The sequence below is a fragment of the Pan troglodytes genome, chromosome 6, assembly GCF_028858775.2.
Source record: "Pan troglodytes isolate AG18354 chromosome 6, NHGRI_mPanTro3-v2.0_pri, whole genome shotgun sequence".
Classification (NCBI taxonomy): Eukaryota; Metazoa; Chordata; class Mammalia; order Primates; family Hominidae; genus Pan; species Pan troglodytes.
Window position 1 is genome coordinate 44,574,641 of NC_072404.2, and position 23,172 is coordinate 44,597,812.

The following is a 23,172-nucleotide window of genomic DNA, read 5'->3' on the forward strand; positions in this document are numbered from 1 at the left end:
TTCCTCTGGAGGCTCTAGGGGACAATCTGCTGTCTCCTCCAGCTTTCTGGTGGCTGCCACCATTCACTGACCACCTCACTCCAATTTCTGCCTCCACAGTGGTACTGCCTTCTCCTCCTCTCTTCCATGTTAGCATCTCCCTCTGCCTCCCTCTCATAAAGATAAACGTGATTGCATTTAGGGCCCACCCAGATAATGTAGGTTAATCCCCCATCTCAAGATCCTTAACTTAATCATATCTTTTGCTAAATAAAGTAATATTTACCTTTTTGTCATATAAAGAAACATTTATAGGTTCTAGGAATTAGGGCTTGCTATCCTTGGGGCCATTATTCAGCATACCAGAGAAAGAATTTCTGGGAGTAATGAGTAAACTTGTTACATATTTCTACAGGCTAATTTTCCTTGTCTTTCACCATAAGAAAAGAAAATCAGAACTTTAAAACTAACAAGCAACCTGGTCCATTTAAGGGATTTTTAAAATACTAAGAATATAAATTTATTGGATGAGTAACCACACACGTGGGACAGGGAGCCCAGGGAATCCCTTTTTCCATCCTACGATATAGGCACAGTTTCCTTCCTGTTACCCTAAATATAAATCAGGTTGTGTTCATGTAACACATGAAGAAAAAAGAACCTGAATGATAACAACATGAGGGCTGGGAGGGCCTGAAGTGTAACAATGTTTGTTTTGCTAATAACAATCATTACATTAATAATTTTCCACTTTCCCTTTCCAGAGAAGAGTACATTTTAAATAGCCACATCCCCTTCATGACATTGCTAGAACTTTATATAATAATGACAGCTAACATTTATTAAGCAATTACATCAGATTCTATGCAAAACTCTTTACATGCATTGGCTCATTTATTTCTCCCCAAAACTTGTGATGTGAGAACAATTAGCACTACCACTTTGCAGATGAGGACAGTAAGGCTCACAGAGGATCCCAAAGGAAAATGGAGAAGCTGGACTTGATCCCAGGTCTGTCTGGCCTCAAAGCCTGAGTTCTTCCATGAGACTACTGCTGGGATACTCTCTCATGCCATTTTTATACTTCCACTAATTTTTAGTTTATTTTGTTCAAATTAAGCTATTTTTTAAAGGGAAACAACTTTTGGCTCTGAAGTATCTAATATAACAGCAGCACTAGTAGGCATAAAATAAATGTGAATGAGCCTTAGGCCCCCTTTCATAGAACAGCTAAATTTCATTTACCCAGGCGCATAAGGGTCAGATAATTAAACTTCAGAAAATATGCCCAAATCTTATTATTGATGATAAGTCTGGGTCTCTACTCCATCAAATTATTACCAAGCAGCAGGATGATTTAATTTTAACCTTCTCTCTCCACTATCAATAACTCTAATGAAGAAGTGAAGGGTCAAAGCTAAGGGAAAATGAAAAGAATAATAAAGAGAAGAAAACCTGACTAAACAACAAAACTAACCCCATGTTCTGTAAATAGCTAAGGCCAGCTGGGATGTGAGAAATTAAAAGAAGATTGAAAAAGACAGCACCATTCTCAACATGAAAAAGTTCACAAATAGTTTTACATGCCATGGAAAAGAAAGAATATATCTTAAAACTTATGCACAGGAAATAATTTGAGCATTAAATGGTAATCACGTCACAATAACATCCAGGTGAAAAGATTTGGGTCCTAGGAGCCAATCAAGACTCACAGTCCTTTGGACCACCCTCAATGGATCTATAACAACACGGACTTATTATAAAGACAAGCAAAACCACCTTGACAGAAGTCCCCCAGCCAATAATCAGTGTCACATTGTCCTTCCAGCAGAGGCTGCAGGGATACATGTCTGGGCGAAGACTTATATCATCCCGGGGCACATTGGTGATTCTTTGCTTTGAGATGATGTCAAAAATCTTCACACCCTGGAAAATAATACAGCAGTAAGCATCCTCTACTCAGGAGGAAAGTAACAGAAAACTTATTAACAGCCCCTGCTACATACTACCAATAACCAGCACGGAGAAATATTAGCAGTGTTTACTGAGCATGCAAGGAAAATGCTCCTGCTCCACACAAACCCTGTGGGAACTAAAACCACAAGGAAACCTCCACCCTTCTTTCTGGACAAAGGAGATTTTCTTAGATGGCATGGGTGACTCAAACCCAACAGAAACATGAAATGTACAAACATCAATAGCTGCATTTCCAAACTGACAGTCAAGTAACATTTCTAATTTTATCATTCCACCACGAAAAATGAAGTTTGTTTTTTAGAAAGGCTTTGAGTCTGAAAAGCCACCTATATAAAGAAAACTACATCTGACATTTTAAAGTTCTCAAATGAAAACATCAGGCAAGCAGCTAACTAAAAATGAACCAAGAGACCACAGCTTTGTTTTACCTTCATTGTGACCCAGAAGTAAGAAAAGTCCAGAATAAAAAGGTAGAGTCTAGGCAGATTTCTACCATTTAAAACTGAATAGAACCGATTTACTAAATTATATCTTGATGTTTCAAAAGATATGCCAGATGTCAAAAAGACCATTTTTAAAACTTCCTACTAGCCCCAATTCATAGCAAGTAAACTTTAAGTTAAAATGCAGCACTGAAAATTACGATCCACTTTCTTGCAGGCAGGTCTATACTTCTGCCTATGATTATACTGGGAGTAAAAGAGAAATCAGCAATATTCTGCACTTGTTTCATATCAACTCTTACTTGCCTTTGGCCAACAGGCAAATGATATTTTCAAGACCCATTCCCAATGCAGTCCTTCAATTATTAAGATAGCTTTTCATTTTCTTGGCTACTCTCCATGCCTCAGGTTTCTTACTCTAAAATAGATTCCAGAATATGTTGGGAATTACTATATTATGAAAGCCAAAAGCAATCTAATTTCTTTAACCTCCTAGGTATGATACCAATCGTCCTTTCACCCTTTAGAAATCACCACCACAGCAAGTGGCATCTTTTCCCTTCATTACAGCCCTATCAAGTTGGCCATTCTTCTGCCACTGAACAAGCATTAGGAAGACAGAGGCGTATTTTTTACCATATTATTGGCCCAAGCAATCAGATGGCCTCTCCACTTCACACTCCTTATGTTCCCTTCCCCTTCATGCAGAACAGCAGACTTCCATCTGTTCATCCAAGACCGTTCAAACAGTAGCAGCTAGGGACAAAAAGCATAAACAAAGAATCTTAGAAACTGAAAATAATGTATCAGGTTCTTTACTTACTAGTTTTACCTATCCTCGTGACCAAACAACAAACAAGTCACTCTCGACGTCTTTAATGTAGACTTACAGTAGTATGTTATTTGTACCTTGGAAAGAATTCCTAGCACATCATATTCTCCCCAGGAAGTTGTTTAAAATGGATGAGTGTTGAAGTTACTACAAGGCCAAGCCACAAGGTGGCACCAAAACACCAAGATTCATGGAAAATAATGCACATTAGTTAATCAAAAGATTTGTATCGCAAAACTTCTTCAAATGATTGTCCGGGAACTAATTTATTTTGTAAATTGGGAAATCAAAACCTCTTTTAAGTTTTTCACTGAAAATAAGATATTAGTCACAGATTAAACTGTAATAGAAGCAGTCTATGTTTTTCATTTGACTCAAATAATTGAACAATGACTTTTGAACAGTAATTCATGCCACAAAATAAAAAAAATTGGAATTAAGCTTCTTTAGAAATTTCATAGTATCTAGGGTCTTTATTTTAACGGGAAGATTCTATCATTCAAAAAACCTGCTGGATAAATTTTAACATAAAATATAACTGGTCAAAAACCTCTACGATTAATAAAGATGTAATTCTAGGAAGTCATACATTATTAAGAACACAATAAATATTTTTCTTGATATATTCCATTTAAATCCTTTAAGAAAAGACATTTATACAGTATGTAACTTAAGGTATGCAATCCTGAAACACATGTTTATCCTTTCAAAGCAAATGCTGACAACAGATTCCATAACAGAATTACTAAAATTCCTACCACTACAAGCAATTTCAGTCTACCTTAGTATATTTTATGTCCTCTACCCACCCCAAAAGAGGCAGGGGAAACAGGTTAACAGGGGAAAGAGAGTAAATTCACATTTTATTTGTATTTCCTGTATATCTTTCTCAATAGACTAATACAGGCAGAGGAAGCACAAAATAAAATCCCTAAAATTAAATATGATGTCCATCATCACAAGTAAGCAAAGTACAGTTACTTTAAAATGCTATGACAGTTTGAAGTTGTGTGACTTCACAACTTCCACAGGGAGACTGGAGGCAGGGATTCTTCTGACCATACTTAGCCCCATCTTCCCATCAGATATATTCTCAGAGACCTTCTAACCCACCCTGTCCTCTCCTATCCCAGGTTCCAATTCAGAAGTCACTACTACCATGCCTTCCTACCCCCACAGTTAGAGGCCTTCGGGAGTGTCCCCAGACTGTGATTCAGCCTCTTCCTCCCATTTGCAGAAAACAGAGAACAGACCCCAGAAATGTAGGAAAGGGGGAGAAAGGCTGAGCATACAGTTCGTGCTACAGAGAAGATTATGCCCCACTAAAGATAGGCAGCTAAAAACAATTATTTTTATTTATTTATTTTTGAGATGGAGTCTCACTCTGTTACCCAGGCTGGAGTGCAGTGGCACCATCTCAGCTCACTGCAACCTCCACCTCCTGGGTTCTAGTGATTCTCCTGCTTCAGCCTCCCAAGTAGCTGGGATTACAGGCATGCACCACCATGTCTGGCTAATTTTTGTACTTTTAGTAGAGATGGGGTTTCACCATGTTGGCCAGACTGGTCTCGAACTCCTGACCTCAGGTGATCCACCGGTCTTGGCCTCCCGAAGTGCTGGGATTACAGGTGTGAGCAACCATGCCTGGCCACAACAATTAAACATGATGAATTGATAAGATCAAAATGTCTATCTTCTATCTGTGGCCTGGATCTGATGGAGGTGATCGTACGAAATGGGTGAAGCACAGTGAGTGCTCAATAATCACCTGCTGGAATGAAGGGTTGGCTGGATGGCCGGGAGAACAGCAGGGTGGGACACAGCATCGAATTCCTTTCCCTCACCAATTCCCACCTAGAAATGACCAATGTAGTACTAAGAGGAGAACAGTCTGCACCTGTGTTGAAAAAGTTAAATATGCTCCAAATTTTAAGCTAAAAATTATGTAAAATATGCTAATAATAAGACTCCAGTGAAGGCCATGATTTAACTCATTCCCCCAGAAAAAGCCTGCCTGGGAAGTCAGGCAGGTACTAGAATGCCACAACACCCCCTACACTCAGTGTAATGGGGCAGGAACGAAGGGGAGTGGCCAGTCTTACTCTGAAACACAAAGGGTTGGGTCCCCAAGCATGTAGCCAGCACTGTAGCTGTCCCAGGTAGGAAGGAAAGCAGGCACTCTGACAAAAGGCAGGCACCTATGGAAAAATCCTGCATTTAAAAGAATACAAATTATCCAGGGAGTAATCCCCAACTTGTGACTCCATATGAATACCAAGACATTCAAAAAAAACAAAAGAACTTAAAAGTAAAATCTAATTCTTATCATCATAATTCTCATGTAACAACAAAATTAAGAAATTAATAACAAAGAATGAGAGAAAGAACAATACAAAACAAAAATGATACAAAAAACATTCTCAATCTTTGGGTAAAAGAGGAATTCATATGGTAACCAGAGTACTTTGAAAATGAGAAAATACTATAAACCTAAACTTTATGGGATACAATCAAAGTTGTAAAAAAAAGGAAAATCTAGATTTAAAAGTTAATAATGAACATGACATGTCGCTACACAACAAAACAAAAACATTTCATTGAGGGATACGAAAGGAGAACTCAATAAACAGAAAGGCACATTATTCATGGATAGTAAGACTCCAATTCTCACTAAAGAGCTTAAGTCTCATTAAATTAACCTATAATTTTAATGCAAGTCCAAAAAAATCCCAAAGGGATTATTTCTAGAAATTCAAAAAATGCTAAAAATTCATTTTAAAAAATGAGAGAATAACAGGAATTTTTAAAAAATTAAGTAATTTAGGGGGAGGAATGGATTCATCCAGACAGATAGTAAAACATTTTATAAAATCAACACTCAACACAATACAGCAATGTTTCTAGAATTGATAGATGAAGGAAAAAGAATGAACTGATAAAGATGAATCAAAATGATATGATCAGGCATGGGTATGTGGGGTGGGGGGTACAGTGGAGTATGTGCAGAGAAAGAGGTATCTTCAAACTACTGAACTGCGGTCTTGGACACCATCTTTCTGGAGGATCATTTGGCATCATGGACTCAAAGCTTTTAAAAAAAATGACACCAGGAAGTTGCTACCTAGAAACTTACGCTAAGAAATGATCAGACAAGTTAGTAAAGATGCATGTAAAGCTATTTATAACAGCCAGAAATGGACTAACAACTGAGGAATGACGGAGCATAATACGATGGAGCACACACAATGAGTATGTATCCATTATTATTTTATGCATGTATCTTCATTAACAGAAAAAGCTATGAGGGCATATTAAATAAAAAAGCAGATGACAAAATAGTATTCAATACAATGTCCCTAAAATAAAATGTGAATGTGTATTCACATATATTATAAAATCTAAAAGATACATGACAAAGTAATCCTAATTCGATAAATGAGTGCTGAAATTTTATATTATTTTTATTTTATAATTATCCTGCACTAAATATATGAATTTTTTATGTTGATACATTAATGGGAATGAAAATCCATTCTCTTATTTTTACAATCAGGAAAACTTAGGGGAATAGTTAAAATGAAACAACAAAGTAATATCAAAAATTCACTGGAGATTGGGTGCAGCGGCTCATGCCTGTAATCCCAGCACTTTGGGAGGCCGAGGTGGGTGGATCACCTGAGGTCGGGAGTTTGAGACCAGCCTGGCCAACACGGTGAAACCCCGTCTCTACTAAAAATACAAAAAAATTAGCCAAGCATGGTGGCCGGCACCTGTAATCCCAGCTACTCCGGGGGGTGAGGCAGGAGAATCGCTTGAACCTAGGAGGAGGAGTTTGCAGTGAGCCAAGATTGTGCCATTGCACTCCAGCCTGGGCAACAAGAGCAAAACTCTGTCTCAAAATAAATAAATAAATAAATAAAAATTCACTGGAACTTAAAGAAGTAATGTTTGAGGCATATTGAACATGTATTAGAATGAATTTACATAAACTGTATATACTTTTCAAATAAAACATTAACTTCTTCAGAAAACTGTTAATTAAATCTTGTTGCAGTTCCTACCAAAATGCAAGCTCACTCCAATGGACCCTTTCTGTTACACTCGGTGTGCTCCGAGCTATGGGAGGAAGCAGAGGTGGCAGAACTCTGGCCTCCTTTTGCCTCCTACTCTACCTCCCAAAACAAGAAACTAAAAACTTCCAGCAGAGGGGAGGAGGCAAAGGAAGGACAGACGAATTCTGAATCCAGGCCATCTCAGGATTGAGTCCCAAAAACCTTGCGGACCCTGCTCTGACATGTAATTAAAAGAGCAAAGAAGCTTCTCCCAATGACATTTCTACAATGCAGACAGGCACATGCCATTCTATGCAACTGATGTGTGCTCAAAAATGGAGGGGGGCTAAAAATTAACCTCTGTAAATGAAACAAATTTTAACTAATTAATATTACAAGTTTTGACAGGATTCACGTTATTTTCTTTGTTTTTCAAATAGCCTAAGTCCCTATCACTTTATATTTTGTGGATGAAAAATAAGAAAATATCTGTAAATAAAGTAGGTCATCATAAACATACTAAGGAAAGTCATCATTTAAGAGAATTCTTTTGTAAGTCAAATAATTTTCCCCCAATTTATTGGTTCTGTATATGTTTTATGGTCACACTGGTTTTCTCACTGCACAACTAACTATTAAATCTTGTTCACTGAGATTGGTGTGTTTACCTTGCATTTCCCCAACCAGTGCATTGGGGAAAAGGATCATATCTTATACTTTGCTAGACACATAGGCATAATAAATATTAAATACTAAGTAGGCTATCCGAGTCTACTAGTCTTAATTCTTTCCTTCTCTGACCATACACACAAGGCGTTTGCTACAGGAGGAGCTACACGATTTCCCAAAACGTTTCAGTTACTCAGCCTATCTTTACAGTTAGTAATACTCCTAAAATATTTTGAACACAATGGAATCTACTCCAATCTCAAAAATTTAAAGAACCCAATGACTAATTCACACAATCAACACAGCCTTGCTTTTAGAAAGGGTTCACTTCTATGGATCCCATATCCAGGCATGTAATGTCAGTCTATTTCCCTTTGCTGAAGGCCAGCAGATAGAATTTGTGCACAACTTGCCAAAAATTTGAAAGCTGCTTTTAAGGTTAGCCTTCCTCTATTAGGTTTAAGTAATTGCAGCTCTTTTATTTCAGAGACACGAACTGGCCACACGTTTGGCCTGAACGGTAATTTCTGAAATGTGTCTGCAGGCCTGCAGAAGGCTCTCTGGATTGCCACAGCACCTACTTCTCCAGGCTCTCTCGCATCTGGCCTGCTTCTCTCCTTGATGTTACCTGCCTGGCCCCGTCGAACATTTATTTTTGCCTTTCCTCTCCACCCTACTTTATTCTTCACTCATGAGTCCACTTTTCCTATCCTACATAGTATAAAACCTTAAATGCCTGCTAGTAATTATGGAGTCATTTCTATATCTCTGAAACTCTCATGCAGGATTTGCTTTGATTTGACATAGAGTTTCATACAGAAGGGAGAATGGCCAAATGATCCACTCTCCATTGGCTTTTTTTTCCTAATCTCTGTGAATTTCAAGCAGAAACATATTTTCTGACAAGAATGCCAAGGAAAGCTTTGCTTTGGTGATTTAAGAAAACATGAATTCCTTTTCTTACAAACATTCTATACTAATTTAACTACCTCAAAACTACCTGCCTGTACTTCACTGACATTTAATAATATCCATTTTTTCCTTCCAGTCATAAAACTGCCCACAGACCTACTGAGCACGAATGTTCTACAAAGCATTTTATGGAGTAAGCCATTGAAAAAAACTACGCTTAAAAGCAGCTGGTTAATTTATTTGGTTCATCTTCCATACCCTGTAATATTGAATTGTCATTATCACAATACTAAGAGCAATTTAAGCTCAATGGGAGCTAAGTACATAGAGAGGAAAAGCTGTTTCCAAGAGGTCTATTTTTTTGTTGGAAAAAGTATTTTAGGGCTTTATTTCCCATAAATCCACATTCTGGCAGTCAGCACTCTCAATACTTATATTTCAATATGAGCCCTCACATCCTCAGCAATATACTTTATTCTCCTCTGTTTTGTGCTGATAAATCTATCTAGTGCTTTCCTACTCTACAGAGTGGTATAAGGACACGGAGCCCAGGATCTCCCACATGTGTGGCAAGATTCCTATCAGGCTGTAATGAAGTCCCCAATTCTGGTCACCTAATGCCCATCATTACTTGTCACTCACTCTTCCCTGATGGAGTTGAAAAGAGTATCATTGGCCCTGTTTTAATCACCTTGTGATCTTTCAAGTTGATAAATCACTTGGCTCCTTCAAGCTTCCTAAATAACTGACCACACTGCTAGCTTTGAGGCAGACAAGAAAGTGGGCAAGATTCAGCAGGGGCTTCAGCCGAGGGTCAAGGCTTAGATACCATGTGTGTTCCCACGGGGAGAACCAAGGGGCTTGAAGAAAACAAATATTTCACAAAGGAGGACCTGTGCTACGTCAGGAAGGTGCAGAAGATCCAGGTAATAAAATAGAGAAATAGAGAAAAGTAAAACCCAGCAAATAAAACTGTCTCAATAAAAATAAACAAAGGGGATAACAATGGGAAAGTCTTGTTACAAAAGGATTTAAATATTCAAGATTAGAAAAGATCACGAGCAAAATTTTAAAAGTCAAGAAGGCAAGTGAGAAAAATATGAGTGAGTGTGGAGAAGACCTAGGATGGTGGCTGGCTACTGACGGCAAATGGGGTCTTGAATCCTGAAGGAGGCAGGAATGACCAGGAACCCATATGGAGCAGGTAAGTGTCTTTGTTTTGCTTCGTGCTTAGGCTTAGTGCCAAAGTTTCAAACACGCAGCTTTTCTAAACACCACCAACAGCTCTACTGTGTCCATCAAGATAGAATATAAACATGTGGGAAGAAAAAGAGAACTTCCCAAATATATTATTTCCTTAAATTCAGTGGTTATTTTCTGAACAAGTTATAATGCTTCAATCTCCTTTATCTGAATTTAACATGTTTAAAACCAGTTCAGTATAGACAAAATGTTGGTACCATGGAAAACCTCTGTGCACAAGGGTTCCTAGAGCCCACTCAAATGCCACTTGCTTACAAACAATATTTTAGTAAACACCATTCCTATGCAACACAGACTTTTTTTTTTTAACTTGTATTTTAATTTCAGGGGTTTATGTGCAGGTTTGTTATGTAGGTAAACTCGTGCCACAGGGGTTTGTTGTACAGATTATTTTGTCACCCAGGTATTAAGCCTACTATCCATTAGTTATTTTTTCTGATCCTCTCCCTTCTCCCATCCTCCATCCTCCAATAGGCCCCAGTGTGTGTTGTTCCCCTCTATGTATCCATGTGTTCTCATCATTTAGCTCCCACTTACAAATGAGAACATGTGGTATTTGGTTTTCCGTTCCTGCATTAGCAACACAGACTTTGGACAGGCCCTTGCAGTTAATTCTGCGAAACCTATATAGACAGACCAATGCTTTGAAATTTAAAAAACACTGTATCAACATAAGGTAACGATCAATTCAGCAACCAAGAAATCCAAGCAAAGCTTCCATGAAAACAAAATAAGTTAAACAACGGATGTGCCATTTAGGAGCAGCTTTCTTTGCATTAAAAAACTAGAGATGACAGCTAGATAAAGATCTACCTACCCACCTATGCAGTATCTACCTACACACCTATGTGGGCTTGGCAATCAAGCCAGCATGTGAGGTAGTCCCCTATTTAGACTACTAATCTGCAGTTGCTGCAAATGCAAGCACATAATTACAAGTGCGATTTCAGAAATGACTAGGACACTTTCTAAGTAATTTTACCACTTTAAAAAAATCTTCCATATGGATCCCACAGATTTAATAGAGCTGGCTGTTCATACCAAACACGTTGAGTCTGTTTTTCAGTTTGCAGCTATATGAGGATACATTTTCCGGGCTGGGCCCAAGGTCAAACACCCTCAGCATCAGGGTAGAGATAACAGAAAAGTCATCCACTGGGTGATTAAACTTGAATTAATGTTCTCTGCAATGAACAAATATCTCTAACTTTAACTACATATAATCTCAATCACTGATGACTGGTGAAAATCCTTGCACAGTGAGTATATCAAAAAGAAATGCAAAATTGCTAAGTCTTGAATAATGCAGACAGTTACCTGAAAACACGGGTTTATGTATTTGAACAAGCCCTTCACACAATTCAAAGTAAAACAGGCCAGGCGCAGTGGCTCACGCCTGTAATCCCAGCACTTCAGGAGGCCGAGGTGGGTGGATCACAAGGTCAAGAAATGGAGATCATCCTGGCCAACATGGTCAAGCTCCGTCTCTACTAAAAATACAAAAATTAGCTGGGCGTGGTGGTGCACGCCTGTAGTCCCAGCTACTCGGGAGGCTGAGGCAGAAGAATCACTTGAACCTGGGAAGCAGAGATTGCAGTGAGCCGAGATCGCGCCACTGCACTCCAGCCTGGCAACAGAGTGAGAGTCTGTCCCAAAAAAACAAAAACAAAAACAAAGTAAAGCCCAAAAGTTGAAAAAAAAAAAAAATCAGGAGACTATCTGCAGAAGAAAATGAGTCAAATGAACCCAATTTCAAGCATTATAATCCACTTTCTTACCATCTCTATGAAAAACTGGCATTAACTGGACACACTGGTCAGCATTGATAGCTTTCATGGAAGTGGCAGAACTGATGGTTTTGGGGCAGACTCACATCTACACGGTAACATATGTTCATCCTCTCTACACACTTCAGGGTCTACTCTAAAGCCTCATTTAGACTCCTATATAATGCCTCCCTGGGAACAACAATAATTATTCCAGATTTGGCCAAAATTGGAGAAAAGGCTGCAGGCTATTCAGTAAGCAGCAATAATTTGTGCTCAAACTGACAGTAAATATCAAGTGGACAGCCTTCATTGTCCTGGCTTCTATGGTAATATTAAAAGCTGCCCTGAGCAAGGAATACAATCAGACAAATCACAAAAGAAGCTACAGAACTAGCTAATAAATAAAAATGTTCAAAATCACTAAAAATTCAAATATACTATAAAATAGAAAAATGGAGTATCTTTATATATCAGATTGGCAATGAGCATGTGGTAAAATAGGTACTCACACATAGCTGATGTAAACTGGTGTAAGTTTTCTGGAATACAATTTTACTTGGCAACACATATTAAATGCCTAAAAAATTATCATAACCTTTGATTCAGTAATTCCAATCCTAAGAATCAATGGTAGGAAAACATTCAGAGGAATAGATGAAAGGCCAAAGATTTCAAGCTTCACCACATCATGATTTATGACAGCCAAACACTGGATATAACCTAAAGGTCCAAAGACAGAAGAATGGTTAAGAAAATCAAATAGATCCATAAGATAGAATATTATGCAACTATTCAATAACACTGAGCTAAGAATAGACATCAATAATGTAGGGAATTTCATATGATGTACAGTGATAAGTTAAAACAAGATCTAAAATAATTGAGATTACTCTAAACATTCCTTTACTTTTTATTATTATAAAAATAATGCATGCTTACTACAAAAAAGTAAATAAAAGCCAATGAAGGTCAGAAAGAACATTCATAATCCGGCCCAGACACAAATATTGTTAATAATTTGGTGTACAGCCTTCCATGAATACATCTACATACATAATTTTATTTCTACAGAAAAGGATAATCAGACCATACATATATTTTAGAAAAGTACCTCAACAGAAGCAATCTATCAAATGTTGAGAATTTTATTTATTCCAACTGAGAAAGAGAAAAGCTGACAACCAGAAGCTAGCCTGGCACCCACAGCAGGGCTCTGATGTTCTCTTGATGAATATAAACAATTTCACAGAAAACCAACATCAGCCGAGGCCACTCCATGACCATGAAGGACCAGGACAGAAGCAAGACCACTCCATAATCATGTCTGAATGCAAACAAGACATGAACATTTTCCAAGTCGTGGCAATGACCAAATACCTCCCACTTTGGCTAAAATGACAGACTGCTGCTTCTTTACCAGTTATGACTTTGGCTTTGGCTTAGGCTTTTCTCCTTCTAGATAAGATTTATCAAAATGCCCAGCTGTAGAATTACTCATGCTTCATGACAGCATCCAATCTAGAGCAAAGCCCTGATGCCTTAAACCTCCCCGAAATCACCTCACACCAGCCTAAATCCTACAATTCTTCTAACATCTTCCTAAAACCATATGGGGTACTCCTGGTGATCTTTGGTCGCAGGGCACTGACACAGCTAATTCACTATTGTTAGACAGCTTGTACCAATTTACACTGTTACAAATATCAAGAAAATTGGCTGAAATTGAGCTAGAAAATTAAAAGGAAAACAAACAAACCATACAGGTCGAGGGGGATCCAAAAGGCTTAAAGACAAGTAAAGGACTGTAAATTTACCCCATAGTGTTGTATGTGAATATACAAATACACTCATTTTCCTGTCAAGTCACTATTCTGACTAATGGTCTTATTAACTATATTCTACCTACACCATCCTATCTATATGCTTTTGGAAGCCTACCACCATTTCTGAAATCAAGATCCTGTGTACACACAGCACCTAACATGAAGCATGACACAAAGTTGTATTCAGGAAGCAGATTCAAACCACATACTCCTGTGAAATGACTGTGATTTAGTTTGTACCACGACACCAACTAACAATGACTGCAATTGTGACCCCTTGCTTTATACAGCCTTCTCTTAAAGCAAAAGAGAGAAAGAGAACCTCTGTGTTAATGAATCAGCTGACGTTAAATCCCACAAGAATATCTAATGAACACCTCTGAACTGGCAATGACACTTGCGGTCCTTGCTCAAAATACTTAAGAATAAGCACAGGACTCTCCATATGCAAAAGAAGATATTATCAGCAAGGAGCAAAAGATGGTTATAAGGAAGAGAGATGGTAGTTTTAACAACAGAGTTCAGGGGAAAGCTACAATCAGTATGGAAGTGTATGAAAAAGTTAGCTGAACTCATTAAAGAAAAAAGTATATTGTTTAACAGGCATTTGATGGATATGAGACAATGGGAATCATAAAGGAAAATGAAGTTGCTATGGACCCAACTCTCCCACCCCGACCGCTGTAGATACCATTCAAATACTCTGGGAGTCCTACATATTGACATCAAAAAAGCAATCAGCAATGAAGAACACCTGTTTTTCCGACTGAAAATGATTTTTATTTAAGCATTATATTTCTATTTTTAGCCTCAGATAGCTTAGTATACACAGGAAAACTCACCGAAAAATACTTTAAACAGTAGAGCTATTTTATTGCTTGGTTTTTCATATCTAAAAAAAATGCTTGTGAAGGTTACATTTGTGTTTTACTTCCTACTAATCAATGGTTTTTAATCAATTTTGGTACATTGATGACAGCATGAAATACATTTCTAGGAATGAGACCACAATTTACAACACAGTACCTAGAATAAATAAAGGTATGTATTTACAATGCCTCAACGTGCAACCGTTAGATTGGTGGCTGCCTGTGGTGTAACTGTGAATTAACTAGGGAGCCTTAATTTTAATTATTAAAAATGTTCAGACGATTCACTTGAAAACTACAATGGTAAGTAATGTGGGAAGAAGTTTCAGGTAGAAGGCTACAATCAAGCATCTGAAAACTTGCGGAAATACTATCCTAGAGATCCAAACACTGGACAGGAGACAGAGAGGAACTGCTAATGTCAAAACCCTTCTAGCCACCAAAACCCCAGCTCCAATCTGACCCAAAGATGAACAAACACACGAGGAAGCACTCCTACACTTCATGTTTAGGGATGGCAGTGGTAAGAAAAGGCTCACCGGATTATCTAGATTCTAAAAAGATTTGTAGCCAGGGGACTGGGAGCTATGGGCAGATGCTGGCCAAAAGGGCACAGACTTTCAGTTCTAAGATGAATAAATTCGGGGATCTAATGTACGCTATGGTTACTATATTTAATAATGCCATATTAAATACTTAAAATTTACCAATGGATTTTAAGTATTCTCATCCCCAAAAAAATGGTAACTATGTGAGGCAACTGATAATGTTAATTAGCTTGAACGTGGCAATCACTTCACAATAAATACTAAATACATTTGGTATATATCAAATTATCATTGTATAACTTAAATATGTATAATTTGGCTGGGCATGGTGGCTGACGCCTGTAATCCTAGCTCTTTGGGAGGCCGAGGCAGGCGGATCACGAGGTCAGGAGTTTGAGACCAGCCTGGCCAACATAGTGAAACCCCGTCTCTACTAAAAATACAAAAATATATATATATATATTTTATATATATATAAAATATAAAATTTTAATTTGTCAATTATACCTCAATAAAGCTAGAAAAAAATAAAAATGATGTTGATAACATGGGCAAAAGAAATAAAATTTAAAAACAATCTTAATAATAATTTTTAAAATATTTACAGTTTTATAAAAAGCTTCCCATATTGAATCCTCCTTCAAAAAGGATTCAAAATCCAATTTATTATTTGCAGACCACTGCTGGAAGCTTATAGAAGCTGGTTGACACTACCATCTCTGTCCTTCAGGTAAAATTTGCCATTTCAAATTTTCCTCATTTCATTCACTCCAGTCCTTTCCTTGTTTGCTGACTGACATTTTCCAGCTTACAAAGCAACTTGCCCCTGCGGCCAGGTCCCCTCATTCTATCCCACCGTAACGCCAAACAGCTGACTATCTGATTTCTAAAAATGAACTCCACTGCAAACAGCATCGCGACAATTTAATGATTTGTCAAAGTAGTAGAACCAGTTATTATAAAGTGTATTTCAGTGTTCAAAGGTAAAGGTCCTATGAAGCTAAAGCTTACCTGCTGACAGGGAAAGCTGGACAATTAAAAAAAAAAATCCAGACAAGATTCACTTATTTCTAAAATAGAAACTTCATTTGCCATGCTCCTGTATTAAAATTCTTGCTACACAAGAAGGTTACACTTACAAAAAAAATTCATTGGTTCACGTGTTTGAAAGCTCTCTCCAATGGCACTTTTAAGAGATGTGCTTTCTCTTTTCTTTTTTTTTTTCAAGATGGAAACAAAACAGAATATGGAATAAGCTTTTTATGCTCATGTGTCAAGCACTGGAGTCCATAAATCCAGCTACGGCATTCAACTACTAAGAAGATACCTTGAAAACCTAAAATAAAAGTTTATGCCAGACAGAACTATAGCCTCCTAGTCCTAGTCCCTGGTGGATAAAGAGCTATCTCTGAACACCTAAGAAGCCAGAACTTTAAAAAGGAAATAGCTGTCACACTACAGTTTCAGGGTTTCTTCTGCTACATTGCTATGTTCTGCAATGTATGTTGCATACTTTGAAAAGTATGTTCTAATTACTTTAATAATTTTTATAGGAATCAAAAATTGTAATAAGATTAAACAACTATTAAATATTAATAGACATCTCTCTCAAATTTTCTTATGACTTCACGAATATCTCATAGTGGTCCTCTACTTTTCTACTTAGTTCCTCTAGTCTCTGTTCCACTTTAACCCATTGTTTGTAGAAGGTGGCATATAATTCCAACGATTTATTTGGCTGTCAGTCTAGAGATCACTGTTCTTAAGGGTTAAGAACGTCTTTATTCCACATTACACCTTCATTTGGCTAGTCTTTGCTCCAATTTTTTGAAGATTAAATTATTTCTTAAAGGCGGAAAGTCATAACCTCTCAGTTATCTGACATATGTCTTTATTCTCTTTTCCCCCATGTGATCTGCCACCTGTTCTCAACAGAGGAGGGATCTTGATATCTATAACATGATTATTGCAAGGTTATAACCATTTGCTAAATGTTGGGCTTTTCAAAATTGTTCTGCCTAGTTTATGCTGCTAGTTTAAAATTGCAGCTGAAAGGATTGAAGTAGCTACTGAGCCAATGTAGTTATCTCATTTTTCAAAGATATAAACCTCTATAACTCAGTTACAAAAAGAGCAGCTCCTCCTAAAAATTTGCGAACACTTTCAAAATGAAAGTGATCATTTCACAATAGTCCTCCTTTCTTAATATAACCTTCTAAATGCCTTTAGTTTTTAACATCAGATATATTTCTTAATGAAATTAGAAAAATACATCCTAAAATACCTCAACTAAATAAATCTATTTCAAAACAAACAAAACACGCTAATGTCAAAAACATGAAGCATAAATAATCTTTACAAGTACATACCACACAACATGTAGAAAAAGGAAATTCTCTGGAGATCTCTGCAAACCACACCAAGCTGATACACATTTTGAAAATCTCCATTTAACCATATGCAAACAGATCATTATAGTTTATCAAGAAAATGGTACTTCTTAGTACTTAGTAAATACATATTTACATGATAAAATTTAATGGATCCAAATAAATCAAAGTTTGTATGCTACAAGTCATTAAATTGTGGACACAGTTACATGTTTCTAAAGCCTTTAACATAAGTAAAATAAATTATAATGGCTTTTTTTAATAAATTATTCTAAATCACAAACTATTATCACACTTTTAAAAGACTTGTTTTGTCATACACACACACACACACACACACCCCTCCATATATACAGATAGATAGATATATCTCATTCATATATATATATATATATATATATATATATATATATATATCTTCTTTAGTAAGTGGAAATAATTTGCTTGTATTACCCTAGGGTGCTTTGATTGTACTGGGAATAAAAACAGGTTTTCCTTAAAGAATGATGATATATAATGGCTTTTTAAAGGGAAAGAACCCCAAACCAAAGTGTTAAGAGTAGATAGTCTTTGACTTATGATTATTTGACTTAATGATTTTTCAACTTTATGATGGTACCTATACAATGATTAAATTTTTCACTTTCAGTCTTCAATAAATTACATTATATATTCAATGCTTTATTATAAAATAGGCTTTGTGTTAAATGATTTTGCCTAACTGTAGAGTTCTGACTACAATTAAGGTAGGCCAGGCTAAGATGTGATGTTCAGTAGGTTAAGTATATTAAATGCATTTTTGACTTAACAATATTTTTAACTTACAATAGGTTTATCAGGACAACCTCAACTGTAAATTGAGGAGCATTTGTAGTTCATCTGCCATCCCATAACTAATTACAGAAAAATTAGTGGCTTTGAAACCTAAAAGGGGTACTGGCATAAAGATAGCTATATAGATTGGTAGAATTCAGAATCCAGAAATAAACCCTAACATTTATGGTTAACCAATTTTCCACAAAGGGCCCACACAATGGGAAAGGAATAGTCTTTGCAACAGTGATGCTGGGCCAACTGGATATTCACATGCAAAAGAATAAATTTGGACTCCTGTCTTACATCATACACAACGAACTCAAAATATATTGTACACCTAATTTAAGAGTAAAAAATACAAAAGTCTTAAAAGAAACAAGCATTAATCTTCATGACCTTGGAAGAGGCAACAGGCAGTGATCTCTTAGATACAACACCAATAGCACAAGTATCAAAAAAATTAAGATAAATGTGACTTTATTAAAGTTACAAACTTCTGTGCCTCAAAGGATACCATCAATAAAGTGAAAAGACAACTCATAGGCTGGGAAAAAATATTCGCGAATCATGTATCTGATAAGGAATATCTACCCAGAATTTATTTTTGAAGTTTATAACTCTGTAATTTAAAAAACCCAATTAAAAAATAGGCGAAGAATCTGAATAAACATTTCTCCAAAGAAGATATGCAAATGGCCAATAAGCACAGGAAAACATGGTCAACATCATCAGTCATTAGAAGAAAGTCAAAACCACAATGAGATATCACTTAACACATACCAGAGTGATTATAATCAAAAAGAGAAAATAAAATGAACATTGGTGAGAATGTAGACAATTAAAACCCTCATATATTTCTGATGAGAATGTAAAATGGAACAATCACTTTGGGAAACGGTTTGGCAATTCTTCAAAATGTCCAACATAGAGTTACTATATGATTCAACAATTCCATACTCAAGAGAAATGAAAACACACAGCCACAAAAAGCTGTACAAAAATGTTCATAGCAGCATTATTCATAATAGCCAAAAAGTAGAAACAATCCAAATGTCAATCAAGCGACAAACGGATGAATAAAACATGATAGATCTATACAATGAAATATTATTTGGACATAAAAAGGAATGAAATATGGATACATGCCACAACATTGATGTACCTAGAAAAATAAGGAAAGAAGTTAGACACAAAGGCCATATATTACATGATTCCATTTATATGAAATATCCAGAATAGGAAAACTTATAGAGAAAGAAAATAGATTAGTGGTTGCCTAGGGATGAGAGAAGGGGAGGAAGGAAGATGGGGAGTGACTGCTAATAGGTACAAGGTTTCTTTTTGGGGTGATGGAAGTGTTCTAAAATTAGCTTATATTGATGGTTACACAGCACTGTAAATACATTAAAAACCACTAAACAGCACACTATCATCTGGTGAACCTCATGGTATGCAAATTATGTATCAATAAAACTATTTTAAAACAGCTAAAAAAATAATGACTTAATACCAATTACTTACACTGACATGGGTAATCACGGGATTCCTCACTTTAAAATATCATACACGTGCTTTTCTCATGCCCCATATACTAAGCCTTACATGCAATACACTAAGCTCTTCAGTGTATGTTTTCTTTTAAATTATTTTAGTCCCAAATGTCTAAGTTAATAATAAAATCATTTTTAATTCAATTTTTCACCAGATGACCTCAACTGTTTTTATTTTACTCTCATGTTATATACATATAAACTTTTTTTCTGTATGCTTGGAACGAGATGTCAACAGATGCATTTTTGGAGAACTGAATAGGAAAAAAAAAATTACTCTCTCATAGAAGACTGAACATAGAACAGCTTGTCAAGTAGTCAGTGACAACCAAAGAGACAAACCAAACCCCTGATGTTCTGCCTGTTCAGCATTTTTTAAATTCTACTTATCTTATTGCTTATCACAATGTCCAACTTTCTATAAATTCCAAGCTCTTCCCATGTTATCTTACCAACAATTAGATGCTAGATTACTCTGTTGTTCCTGCACTGCTCATGGATCTACTCAATGGACTCTGACCCAGACTGCTGCATGCACACTGTCCTTTCTATGGATGTCTGCAAATGATATCAAATGCTAAGTAAAAGGATGAAGAATATGTTACTGACAGTTAACCCAGACATCCTACAGGGAGACAAGACACTCATGCAGCAGAATTAATGTGGCAAACTTGATAAGACTACAGGTATCTCTTGCAGCAGAAAAGCAATTATTAAACTTCACGAATACACTGATTATTAAAGAACACAGGCCGGGCGTGGTGGCTCACGCCTGTAAGCCCAGCACTTTGGAAGGCCGAGCGGATGGATCACAAGGTCAGGAGATCAAGACCATCCTGGCTAACACAGTGAAACCCCGTCTCTACTAAAAATACAAAAAATTAGCCAGGCATGGTGGCAGGCGCCTGTAGTCCCAGCTACTCGGGAGGCTGAGGGAGGAGAATGGCGTGAACCCGGCAGGCAGAGCTTGCAGTGAGCCGAGATCGCACCACTGCACTCTAGCCTGGGCGACAGAGCAAAACTCTGTCTCAAAAAAAACAAAAACAAAAACAAAAACATAAACCAACACAGCAAAATCTCTCCTCCAAATCTTCAGTCCTACCACATGGACATCAACACTCATATTATCTCTGGTATGTTCTTTTATTCTAATACCTTCAAGAAATAGGGGACAACTGTAAAATCTCTAACTCTTGAAATTGGAAATTGAAAATCAAAACTGCATCCATTACATGCTAGGGAAATATTTAAACCAAAATGATTTATCAATATTTTAAGTGTATAGCAGATTATTAAGAAGGCAGCAGACATCTTAGAACCTGACCTTCCAGCCCCGGTCAAGCAGCTCCAACCAATATCCCAATTGTACCCTCATGAGCAACCTTCAGCCAGGGCCTAACAGCTAAGCCACTCTTGAATTTTCTAAGTATGAGATAATAAATGTTTGTTGTTTTAAGTCATTTAAAACAAAAAGCAGTGACCATTCCCAGTGAGAATTAAATAAAATGTAATTCTTTATTCAGCCAGGCATGGTGGCTCATGCCTGTAATACCAACACTGGGAGGCCAAGGTGGGCTGATCACCTAAAGTCAGGAGTTTGAGACCAGCCTGGCCAACATGGTAAAACCCCATCTCTACTAACAATACAAAAATCAGCTGGGTAGGGTGGTGGGCATCTGTAGTCCCAGCTACTCAGGAGGCTGAGGCAGGAGAATTCCTTGAACTCGGGAGGTGGAGGTTGCAGTGAGCCGAGATCATGCCACTGCACCCCAACTTGGGCAACAGAGCAAGACTGTCTCAAAAAAGAAAAAAAAGAAAAATTATTTATTCTTACTGAGTTTTTAATAAGAACACCTGGGTTTAAATTTCAGCTATGTGAACTTATGCTATTATCACTGTGATGGTTAATAACAAGTGTCAACTTGATTGGATTAAAGGATGCAGAGTGTTGCTCCTGGGTGTGTCTGAGGGTGCTGCCCAAAGGAGATTAACATTTGAGTTGGTGGACTGGGAGAGGCAGACCCACCCTCAATCTGCATGGGCACAATCTAATCTAATCAGCTAATCTGGCCAGGATGGCCAGAATAAAAGCAGGCAGAAGAACGTGAAAAGACTAGACTGGCTTAGCCTCCCAGCCTACATCTTTCTCTCTTGCTGGATGTTTCCTGCCCTTGAACATCAGACTCCAAGTTCTTCAGCTTAGGACTCAGACTGGCTTCCTTGCTTCTCCGCTTGCAGAGATGGCCTATTGCGGGACCTCATTTTGTGATCTTGTGAGTTAATACTCCCCAATAAACTACTATGTCTATGTATATATATATATATATATATATATATATATACACACACACACACATACACACATCTATCCTATTAATTCTCTCCCTCTAGAGAACCCTAATACAATCATACACAAAATTTCTTAACCCAAAAAGTGTTTAGTGAAGAAATACGAGAGGAATGTTAATGCTACTCTTTCCTGAGGCTGACAAAGACAAAGACAAGTAAGGTAGTTATTTTTTCAGGAGTGGATCAGCTGCAGACCTAAGCTAGAGAATGTGAGATTAGGTCTGTAATTCCCACTAATTAGTCCCCTGGACATTTTAACATAAGGTGAATGCAACTACAGCCTAAGAATAACAATGGGCTGTGAGATGGGGGAAGAAGGGGCTCTCTAACAGAAATCAGAACTGGCGTGATCTTGGCTTTATGTTGTGGAATGGAATCAGGATCTACCAGCCTGCCACTCATTACAACGAGTCATGTAATGACCAGAAGGTTTTCCCGCCCTATCATTCTATTAACTATTGAACCAAGGGAAAATGACAGATAAGTATCATAAAACATTTAAAAGCATTCAGTAGCTGGGCCTCAAAGCAGCCATTCCATAGCTCTATACTACTACAGAAATAGCTACAGACTACTTCCTTTTCACTGGCTCCAAACCGAATAGTAAATAATATTCGGAGTTCCAGTATGGTGATAGCATTTAGTATAAAAATAGTCTTTAAAATATCTCTAAGTAATAAAAACAGAAAAAAAACTAATTTGACTTATTCTATAAGCAGACAGATTCTTTAATTTGAGAATTTACTACATCTATAAACAGAAAAATGTTAATATATGAAAGTTGTTCTCTCTTATCTCTCTTTACATTTTTTAAGAGACAGGGTCTTGCTCTTTCACCCAGGCTGGAGTGCAATGGCACAATTATAGCTCACTGCAACCTCAAACTCCTAGGTTCAAGTGATCCTCCCACCTCAGCCTCTTCATTAGCTAG

General features: G+C 37.1%; 1 protein-coding gene across 3 annotated transcripts in view; it reads right to left on the bottom strand.

The window, feature by feature from the left end:
• VPS41 (VPS41 subunit of HOPS complex) overlaps positions 1 to 23,172 on the bottom strand; it is a 181,663-nt gene that overhangs the window by 66,184 nt on the left and 92,307 nt on the right. For all 3 annotated transcript variants that reach the window (XM_519057.8, XM_009452921.5, XM_063815336.1), the window contains 2 exons: positions 3,036 to 3,155; positions 1,759 to 1,905 (listed from right to left, as the gene is read on the bottom strand). In XM_519057.8, the coding sequence (XP_519057.3) occupies positions 1,759 to 1,905; positions 3,036 to 3,155 (267 nt within the window). The remainder of the gene's footprint in view (positions 1 to 1,758; positions 1,906 to 3,035; positions 3,156 to 23,172) is intronic.